Source organism: Haliaeetus leucocephalus, unplaced genomic scaffold (assembly GCF_000737465.1).
Source record: "Haliaeetus leucocephalus isolate CR32 unplaced genomic scaffold, Haliaeetus_leucocephalus-4.0 Scaffold339, whole genome shotgun sequence".
In the NCBI taxonomy this organism is placed as follows: Eukaryota; Metazoa; Chordata; class Aves; order Accipitriformes; family Accipitridae; genus Haliaeetus; species Haliaeetus leucocephalus.
Window position 1 is genome coordinate 14,973,055 of NW_010972775.1, and position 10,261 is coordinate 14,983,315.

General features: G+C 59.1%; 3 protein-coding genes across 3 annotated transcripts in view; 2 read left to right on the forward strand and 1 right to left on the reverse strand.

Moving 5' to 3' along the window:
• On the forward strand, positions 1-5,359 carry PLIN1 (perilipin 1). Its single transcript, XM_010571960.1, has 8 exons — positions 1-45; positions 1,444-1,642; positions 1,784-1,866; positions 2,230-2,482; positions 2,673-2,872; positions 3,408-3,560; positions 4,240-4,473; positions 4,988-5,359. The coding sequence occupies exons 1-8, from the start codon at positions 1-3 to the stop codon at positions 5,357-5,359; spliced, it is 1,539 nt and encodes a 512-aa protein (XP_010570262.1).
• Positions 5,360-7,282: 1,923 nt separating this feature from the next.
• Positions 7,283-9,448, reverse strand: LOC104834549 (ras-related and estrogen-regulated growth inhibitor-like protein). Its single transcript, XM_010571961.1, has 4 exons — positions 9,310-9,448; positions 8,821-8,874; positions 8,284-8,360; positions 7,283-7,708 (listed from the first exon to the last, which is right to left on the reverse strand). Exons 1-4 carry the CDS (start codon positions 9,446-9,448, stop codon positions 7,283-7,285), a joined length of 696 nt encoding a protein of 231 aa, XP_010570263.1.
• Positions 9,449-9,831: 383 nt separating this feature from the next.
• Positions 9,832-10,261, forward strand: part of KIF7 (kinesin family member 7) — a 10,674-nt gene continuing 10,244 nt past the window's right edge. The window contains exon 1 of the mRNA XM_010572296.1: positions 9,832-9,859. Coding sequence (XP_010570598.1) covers positions 9,832-9,859 — 28 coding nt within the window. The remainder of the gene's footprint in view (positions 9,860-10,261) is intronic.

Consider the following 10,261-nt stretch of genomic DNA (forward strand, 5'->3'; position numbering starts at 1 on the left):
ATGACAGTGAAGAAGAATCAGACTCTGCAGAATGGTAGTGCCAAGGTGGGTGCGGGAAGAGGGAGAGAGGGGAGGGCAAAGACGTGTGCCAAGGGCGCCAGGTAGCGTGTACTGGCTCTGCTGGATGACTATGAGTCACATCTCATGCGGTCTCATGTGTCCCCCTCTTATCTTTATATGAATCTTTACTTGCAATAATATAAAGCATCATCAAAGGGAAAGGATAAAACCCTTCGCTTGCTTGAAATTAAATAGTTCAGAATCAAGAAAGTTAACCCTGAGCTGATGGGAGCTCTCGGTGATACCTGCTGGCAGTGCCTGTCCTTCATCTGTGTCCCTACTGTGGACCCCAAAGCTCCAGCAATCATGCTGCTGTGGTTGCATCACTGCTCTGAACAGCTAGAGCCCCCGGGATTGCTGAACTGTGCGAGGACTTGCTCTGTGTCAAGCCAAAATTAGCATAATATAGCACCAAAAAATACAGGTTTTCTCAAATATGCAGATTCACAGCCCAGTCATGGTCACAAGTGGGACATGAAGCCAAACGCGGCCTCTCGCCCACTGGTGATCAGGGGAAAGCTCAGCTGCTTCTTCTGCTCTGTCCTGGGCAACCCAGAGAGCTCTTGCCTCATGGCTTCTGTGATGAGCCAACATTCACCTCAGTCCTCCCTTGGGGCTGCAATGTCTCTCAGTTGTCTCACCTCGCCAGGTGGGCACCAGGCAAGAGCAGGAGCAGAGGGTTGAAGCTGCAGGTTTATCCTGCTCACCCAGCTTTGAGGGACCTACCTCCAGCTGTGCTCTGGCACTGGCAGCACACACAGGTGTCAGCTGTGCTGGTTTATACTGGCATCCCACGTCTCCCGTGCTAGCAGGGGGTGGGGACGTGGTGCCTTGCTGCCTTGGAGAGCTCTGGTGCCCTCTTCTTAGAGCAATGGCTCCTATCGAAGACCTGTGCGCCCTCAGGGACAGACCTGTTCCTTTCCTCTCCCCTTCTCCTTTTTGAGGTCCGTGTCCCTTACTTGTCACAGTGGTGACAAGACAGACAGGACAGAGGTGCCACAAAGGCACTGGTCTTTGCTGGCCCAATGACAGGAGCAAGGGCTGGGTCAGGTGGAAGAAGCAGCAGAGCAGGGTGGAAAGCCAGCAGGAGCACTTGGACAGTCGGTCTTGGGAGATGGGGGGAGTGGGGACCGTCACCTCTCCAACACTGCCTGTGGTGTCCCTGCTCCATCAGCGGCAGCAGCCAGCCTGCTTGTCCACGGCTGTGCCATATGAAACGTAGCTGGGAGACCCTCAATGGGGCTCGAGAAATGCCCTCCTCCTCCAGCGTGAGCTGAGGTCCTCTGTGGTCACTGCAACACACCAAATGCCACCAGTGTGTGGACGATGAGGCGTTCCTCGGGGAAGGGCTGTTGGCTAACCGATGCCCGTCTGCAAACGCAGGAGAACGTGCTGCAGAGGGTCCTGCAGCTGCCGGTGGTGAGCTCGACCTGCGAAAGCCTCCAGCGCACCTACGCCAGCACCAAGGAGGCCCACCCGCTCATGGCCTCGGTGTGCGAGGTCTACGAGCGGGGCGTGCAGGGTGCCAGCGCCTTGGCCATGTGGAGCGTGCAGCCCGTGGTGCGCAGGCTGGAGCCTCAGTGTGAGTCCATCCACCGGGGGGGACACGGCGGGGGGAGCCCACCAGAGCCTCTCTTGGTGGGACAGCGCTGGCACTAGCAAGTGCCTAGCACAGCCCGTGAGCTTTTCTTACCAACCCACCCCATGCTTTTGCCCAAGGCAGTTGCTGTGGCTAACGACCTGGCATGCCGGGGCTTGGACCACCTGGAGGAGAAGATCCCTGCCCTCCAGTACCCTGTCGACAAGGTAAGTCACAGGCAGGACAGTCTGGGACCCCCCCAGCCCCTCTGCAGAGCCCACAGCATGTCTCTTCTGGTCTTGTTTCTGGATGGTGATGAGCTGCTGAGGGGGGAAACAAGGCAGCGCCTCCAAGCAAGGGCTCCTCCAGGGGCTCCTGCAGCCCAGGCGAGGGTTGGGGTGCTCCCAAATATAGGTCAACAGCATCCTGTGTCCCAACCCTGCCAGCTACCTCCAGCCCAGGCTGGAGAGTGCTGTTATGCCCCTCTCGGGGCTGTCTACTGGCATGGCTGGGGTCCCCGTGGTCCCGCTGGCTGTCCCATGCCACCCCAAGCACACCGGCAGGGCTGTTCTCCGTCTCTCCGCCTGCAGCTTGCATCTGAACTGAAGGGCACCATCTCCTCCCCCCTCCAAAGTGCCAAAAGCACCATTGGCAACTCCGTGGATAAGATCATAGAGCTGGCAGCAGAGGGCTACGAGGCCACCAAGAGCACGGTGGAAACGACGGCAAGGTACACGAGGAGGAACTCGGTGAGCCAGATGGCAGCCGCAGGGGTCGACACAGCCCTGGGAGGGCTGGAGAAGCTGATGGAGTACCTGCTGCCAGAGGAGGACGAAGAAGCAGGTAGTCCTGATGCCCAAATCACCTCTGAGGCTGTATGACATGGACTGCCAGTACGCGGGGTGGCACCTCACTCGTGGGGTGCACGTGGCAGGAGGAAGCCCCTAGATTTTGGTGTAGGGCTGCCTAGGAGGGTTGTCCCACCAGACATAACCCCCCCGCTGCTCTTCTGCCTGTGCTCTTCTGCCTTCAGATCAGAAGCCCAAAGAGACATGTGAGTCAGCAGCAAAGGTCTCCCAGCAGCAGTCCAGCACTCCCAGTGCTCCCAGTACCCTGGGCCGGATCAGTGCCTTGGTTGGTACCGTCTCCCACCGCGCTTACCAACAAACTACCCAAAGCCTCCAGCGTGCCAAAGCCAAAGGGCAGGAGCTGGCTACCTGGATCCCCATCCTGGTGAGTGCCAAAACCCACCTGCCAGGTTCCTGCTCCCCCATACCATCTTTTGGGCTGATTCTGCTTTTGGATGAGGCATTTCATGCTCCTAGGAGCAGAGTTGTGGGTGCTGCTGTTTCCCCCACTCAGCAGGATGAGCCAGGGCTGGTGGTTCCCATGGCATGTTCACACACAACCTTGTACTGTATTAGTGGGACAAGTTATTTTTAGCCGGCTCCCAATATATATTGTTAATTTATGGTCTTGCCATAACATCCTTCCTAAAGCAAAAAGCCCCTGCAGAGGCCCAGAGAAGTTGGGGAGAAGGAGGCACCTCTCCTCTCCCATCCAGCACTGTGGTGGGAATCCCTTCCCTGACTAGTGCCAAAATCCCAGAGCTCCCAGCTGCCCTCAGTATTTCTTCCCATGTGCATAAATGAAACCCTCTGCTGCCTACACACCCCAGGGCCCCCCGTGAAATCCTCAGGCTAAGCAGGATGCAGTGGATGGGACCTGCCAGCTCCCTGCGAGTGGTGGCTTTTTGCTCCTTTTCCAGGGCAACCTGGCCAAGCCAAGCGTACCTGAAGCGCCACGGCTCCACAGTGATGGGCAGAGCACCACGGCCGGCTGGTTGAGCCGGCGGCAGAGCAAGGTGCCAGAGCAGAAACAGGAGAAGGCGGGGAAGAAAGACAACAACCACACCAAGGAAGTACGGAGAAAAGGGGGGCAGCAAACTGGGGGCACTCCAAAGCATCCTCCTGCCCATGGGCCATGCCAGCATGGGGGATGTTCCCCCAACACCCTTGGGAACGAGGCCCCCATCTCTGCTGAACCCTGAACTGCAGCTTGGAGGAGGCGAGGGGGGTTGGCAAGGGGGCAGCCCCAGCAGCCCCCTTCCCTGAATCCCCAAAGCTGGGGGCTGGGGGCAGCCTCTGCGCCTAGCAGGGTCACCCTGGCTTTTACGTTCAAGACCTCTTTGCTGCTGTGGGGTGTCAGCACCAAGCTCCCTAGCAAGCCCCTGAACACCCCCGAAAAATCCCCCGCCATGGTCCCAGCAGGGAGGGGTGGTGTGAGTTGGTGGGGCTGGGAATGGCTCCGCTGGGACGTGGGGATGGGAAGCGGCAGGTCGGGGTCACTGCCCTTCACCTCTGCCTGCAGCGGAAGCACAGCCCGGGGCAGAGGGTCCCCAGGGGCCTGGGAGTGGGGGGAGTCGGGGGGGGACAGGGAGCGACCCTGCTGCAAAGGGCTGCAGTGGCTTTTGCAAAGCAGCGAGCCGAAGCACTCAGGCTTTAAGCTGTGGAGGGGATGGGGAGCCCAGGGCCACCCCTGTCCTGCCTGGTGGGTCTGGTGGGGCCGGGGCCAGCAGCTGAGCTGGTTTCTCTCTGCAGGCAGGGGACGACCCTGGGCTGGTTGGCAGCATGGCTCACAACCTGCAAACTGCCTGCGCCTCGGGCATCTCCAGCGTGAAGAAGGTCCCGGCCGTGGCCTGGGACGCGGCGGAGGGGTTGATCCTCTTCACCCCCCGCAGGCTATCCAAGGCCATGGAGACGATGGATGCTCTCGGGGGGACCCTCGTCAGTGCCCCCAAGCATCTGCTGGGCACCCTGTACAGCTACGTGCCGGTGAGTTTGTCCCCAGCCGGGTCCCGTCCATCTCCAGCAAACCCCATTTTGCCCACGCTCCTCCCATCAGCACCCCATAGCTCCAGGCAGTGCCAGGAGGTACTAGAGGGGTGAGATGGGTGCTGTCAGGACACCTCAGTCCCATCCTCCTCCTGAGCATCCCCCCAAGCCGTGACAGCGAGTCCCCCCATAGAGCCAGCAGGTCAGCCAGCAGTGGCACCTTCACACAGTTCATGCCCAAGCCAGGGTGCGACCACAAGTTCCTGGGAAGGTGAAAGTTCAGGCTGAGACCATGTCGCCTCTCCTTTCCCCCACTCTGCTGCTCCCTTGGGACCATCTCTCCACCACAAGCTGCCCAGGGGCTACAGCCACCCACTCCCCTCTGCTGGGGACCTCTCTGGGGGCAAATTGGCTTGTCCTGAGGTTCCCCCGGTTTTGGGGGGGCTGTGTAGCACACGGAGAGCAGGGCTGGCGGGTGGGTACAGCCTGGCCGGGTGCTCACCCCATCTCTCAGCTCCGCAGGCAGTCAGTGAAGGAAGAGGAGGCAGCTGCAGGCAGCAAGCCGAGCCCGGAGAAGGAGCAGAAGGAGGAGGATGCCAAGCCTGCCGCTCCCTCCGCTGAGGAGAAATCCCAGCTGAGGGGCGACTGGCGGCTGTACCGCGGCCATCACCCCCTCTCCTTCCTGGGGCTCGAGGACCCTCTCTTTCTGCGGCACAACCTCTACCGCAGTCCTGCCTTCGAGCCCGAGTGCCCCCTCCCACGGAAATCCGCCTTCGCCCCCTACAACAGGAGGGTGAGCGAGGGCTCCTACCGCTTCAGCCCTGAGGCCATGTACAGCCGGGCTTACTACACCAACCTCTACAGTCCTGCCTTCAAGAAGGACTGACCTGGTGGGGAGGATGAGCGCATCCCAGTCCCCCTCTAATCCCCCCACAGCACGCTTTGCCCAGGCCCCCATCAGCCACCTGCATGCACCCCTGTATCAGGACAGGAGCTCAAAGTGGTAGACGTGCCATGAGATGTCTTCTTCTGGAGTGCATCAGGGCCAGGATGGGGGAATAAAGGCAGCCAAAAGCCCTGCTGGTGGAAGAAGGTAGGGGGAGGTGGGACCAGAGAGGTAAAGGAGACACAGAAACAACGGTGAGACCAGAAAAGAGAAAAAGGGACCAGCCAGGCCTGGCACTGGGCTACCCTGGTCCCTGTTGAGCAGATAGCATGGATTTAGATGGGCTACACATTGAGAACAGTGCAGAGACAGAGCAGGTTGGACAGCAAAGCCATCAAACATCACTGTAGCAAGCCCAGTTCCCCATCCTTCCTACGCTCCATCGCCCCTTACAGGGCCCATCCCTGGCCACAGATTGCTCCTCCATGGAGGAGCTGAAAGTCCCCACCGACCAGCAGGACTCAGGAGTCAAAAGCCCTGGGCACCCACCCCAGCTGATGGTGGGATGGATGGTGGGGTCAGGAAGAAGACTGGTGAGAACAGGTGGAGCTCCTGGACCCTCACTCTTCCGCAGGACCGCCTGGCTTCCCGCAACACCTTGTTGTATCCGCTGCAGTAATAAACCTTCCTGACCTGCCGCTTACCACGTCTGCTTGGCTGCTTTATGGGAGTGAGCCACCAAAATGAGGCAGCAGAGTGGGGAAAGACACCCAACCCAGGGCCGAGGGAGCGGGAAACTCATCCTCGGGTTGCTGCCGCAGGGACGGTGGCTGCTCATGCCCAGCAGAGTACGTGTCTCTTCCCATGTCCTGAGTACAAATTCACAGCCCCGAGGAGCAGGGGGCTTCCTGCCAAAGATGATTTATTGCATTTCCAGAAGAACGCAGCAGAGAAATCCGTGTCTGTACCACACACACAAACCCTCTTCCAACACACCGCTTTCCCAGGCGCAAGAGGGGAAGGGTTTGGGGAAAGGCAGGGAAAAACCTCCCAGCAGCAGAAGGGTTAGGCGATGAGCCCAGCAATCCCTTTCCCCACCTCCTTTCCTCCCCGGGGACAGGCAGCCTTACAGAAGGAGCAGCTTGGGAAGGCGCACGGTGCGATCCCCATCCTGGGAACGAGCCACACGTCTGGTTTTTCCCAGGCACAGCCAGTACAGTGCTCGCACAAGGGAAACGGCTGCGATCGCTGAAAGGCTGTGGGAGAGAAGACATGAGCAGGACAGTTCAAAAGCAAGGCGGGTGGGATGGGAGGCGTCAGCCCTCACCAAGGTCCTCTGGGGTCAGCTGGTGCCACAGGCTCTGGGACACTCTGACACCGTGATGCACATGTGGGAACTGCCAGTGGCTCCCTGGCGGAGAAACCCCCACCTTGCCAGCTCATGGGTGCTCCAGCATTACCGGAGAGCACCCTGATGAGCGTGAAACAGGAATAAGGATCCCAGGGTAGGAGCGGGGGGACAGGGAGCCAGGCAGCCAGGCAGAAGCGGCATGTCCTCCCTGCTCACTGAGAGCCCTGGCAGCTCCTGCCAAAGGAGCTGGGCATTATGCTGCCTGGAGCTGTGGCAAAATCACCTGGTGGTTTCCAGTGTTGAAGGACTGAAGGAGAAAGCAGGAGGCACCTAAAAAGCTGGTACAGCAAAGAGTAGAGCCTCTGCCCCATCATGGGGCCAAAGAGGAAGGCACTACAGTCCTTGGCTGCACTGGCTGTATATGGCAGGACACCCAGACCCCGACATTAGGAGGACAACAAGGAACCCACCCACCATGGTTATGGAAACACACATGCCATCTCCATGGGCAGCCAGGGAGGAAGCTTGGTCCAGCCGGGCAGCACAGAGAGAAGCAACACCCATGCCATAGCTCAGAGAGAGTCTGTTCGCTTACGGGCAAACACGGCCGACATGGTCTTGACGATGCCACGGATCCCCGTACCCTTTTTCAGTGCCAGTTTGGTGTCAGGGATGCGCTCGGCCAGTCCATGGAAGACCATGAGGGCCCCGTGATAAGCCTCGGCTGCAGAGACCTCGTAGAAACCACAGTCTAAAGAGAGGGCCAGGAGCCGACCCTCCTCGCTGGACACCACCCGTTGGTGGTGCAGGTCCCGTTTGTTGCCCACAATGACGATGGGCACCTTCTCCTGGCTCTGCCCCTCCTTGGCTGCCTTGATGAACTGGATCTTGAGGGGCAGGATGTTAAAGCTGGCACGGTCGCAGATGCTGTAGACCAGGACAAAGCTGTCTGCCCACTGGATTCGCTTCTCCTCTGAGGAGCCCTCCTCTGCCTGCTCCTGGGGAAAGAGAAAAGGAAGGGTTTTTTTTTTATCTATTCCCTCCCTCCACGCCTGCCTGCTAGCACAGGGTGCAGCAATCCTGAGCCTGTCAGGACAGGGATGGCTAGTGAGCAGCAAAAGGGCACAGAGAGAAAGAAGAGTACTGAGGAAGGCAGAGCAGCTCCTGGCAGACCTCACCAAGGGGACACGATTCAGGCTCAGCATCACTGTCCTCACTTTATCACCCAGCTGCCAAGCACTGCAGGCTGTAGGTGATAACAGCGTGGGGACCTCAGAGCGGCACTTCCACTTCGTTACCACAGTCCTGTGCTCAGTCTGGGCTGGTAATATCAGTGCTTCAGCTCTAATGTCCTCAGCCAGAGGACCATGGGCTACAGTGACTATGGCTACCCTGCCAGCAACGCTGCTGCCCTGTGCTCTGCAGGCAAGAAGGGTTTGGTCGCCTACAAACCATCTGACGTGAGAGCTTTACTCAGCTGGAGCTTCCAGCCTGTGGCTCCCCAGAAGTAACTTTCAGTAGAATTTTTTTTGTCCTGGGGTGAAAACGGGTGACAGGAGTGGAGACCTCTCACCTGGGAACTGGGGACGTCCCAGATGTGGAAGAGAATCTCTCGGCCATCCACAGTCAGGTTGTGGCTGTAGATGAATTCTGCCAAAAAAAAAAAAAAATCATCATCTTCATGGACCCAAGAGATAGCTCCCTCAACCCAGGTCTTCTCCTCCTGGGGACAAGCCTGTCACGTTCACCCTGGGAGACCGTGCTCCACAAGGCAAGGTCCGGGGGCTCTTTTTGTACAGCAACAACCACATGGAGCATGGTGGCCTTCACAGCTGTGACTGCCCCAGCCTGCCTCCACCCCAGCATTCAGTCTGGGCACACTGGTGCCACCAGCTGCCACCCAGGACCTTTTGCACCCCAGAGAAGCGGTTCTGGAGCAAAGAGATGGGTCACTGAACAAATACAACTATCAAGCCCCCCAGGAGCAGGCAAAGGCTCTGGAGAAAGGCAGAAGAGGATGGGAAGCAATGAAATCCTGCAGGCAGAAGAAGGCTCGTCTCCTGACTCCAGTCCCTAACGGGAACTGGCCTGGCCCTGGCCTGGCACTCACCCATGTCTCCGTACTCCCCAATAAAGCGCCGGGTCAGGAAACGCACAGTAAGAGCTGCAGAGGGAAGGATAAGAATCATCATCATAAACCTAAACCTGAAGGATTTTTCTTTTTCAACGCAGAGCAGTCAGGCACCATCCTCCTGTAAAGTCCCACTAGCAGGAACGACCTCTGGTTCTCTCCCAGCCACCAGCAGGTCTGTGAGCAGAGCAGAGGCACAGCATGAACTGGAGCATCAGCAAACTATAGCTCAGCAGAAAATACCTTCCCCCATTGCTTGCCCACTGCCTACAGGGTTGTGCTTGGCTTCCCCACCTCGAATCACGGCCGCACCCAAAAGCTCAGCCCCATCTCACCGGCTTGCTCTGTGGGGCTGCTCTCTGCAGCATGTTCTCCAAAGGCTGCTGCAGTTTTCAGCCTTTTTCGTGGGAGAGAAATGGGTCTCCCTGCCCGGGAACCCCCTGCTCCCAGCTCACGGTCGGTTCTTACCTGATTTCCCCACGTTGTCCGCTCCCATAACGAGGACATTTGCTTCCATCTTCAGGGCAGTGGGGCCAGGCATCTCCATGAGGGCAGGGTGGTCAGGGGTGAAGCTGGCGCTCCGGCGCAGCGGGAGCCGGAGCCCCATGCCGAGCACGGCCATGCCTCGCCGGCGGTCCCAGCGGCGTGTGCAACTCCTCTCTGCGCAGCCGAGGAGCCAGCGCTTCCCACGGCACCCAGGGGACCCACGAGGGCCATACCCCTCCCCACAGCCACAGGGGCGGTGCAGAGGGAGCTGCAGGCGGCCAGATGAAAAACTTTGTTATCACTCAGATTGTCCCGAATGTCTGTCAGTGCCCGGAGCCGGGCCTGCCAGCTCCCAGCACGGCAGGCGGCCGGGAAGCACCGGCTGTTTGCACCAGCTGCTCCACAAACTGCATCCCAGGAGGCTGCCCACGCCTGCACCTCAAGCACGTTGTCCCTTGGCAGGGCCACGTAGCCCCTTGTCCCTTCCCCACGGTGATCGTGGGAATGCCTGTGAGGAACAGTGGAGCATCTCGTGAGTGATGGAGCATTGTCTCCCAAGTGGTGGAGCATCTCACGAGTGGTGGAGCGTTGTCTCACGAGTGATGGAGTGTTGTTTCACAAGTGGTGGAGTGTCTCACAAGTGGTGCGGCGTTGTTTCACAAGTGGTGGAGCATCTCGCAAGTGATGGAGCAGTCTGACAAGTGAAGGAGCATCTCATGAGTGATGAGCGTTGTCTCACGAGTGAGGGAGCATCTCACGAGTGGTGGAGCATCACGAGAGACAGAGTCTCGTGAGCGACGGAGCATCTCGCGAGTGGTGCAGCGTCGTTTCACAAGCGGTGGAGCGTCTCACAAGGGACGGGGCGTCGTCTGACGAGCGAGGGAGCGTCTGACGAGCGAGGGAGCGCCCCGGGAGCCCCCCTCCCGAGGCCGAG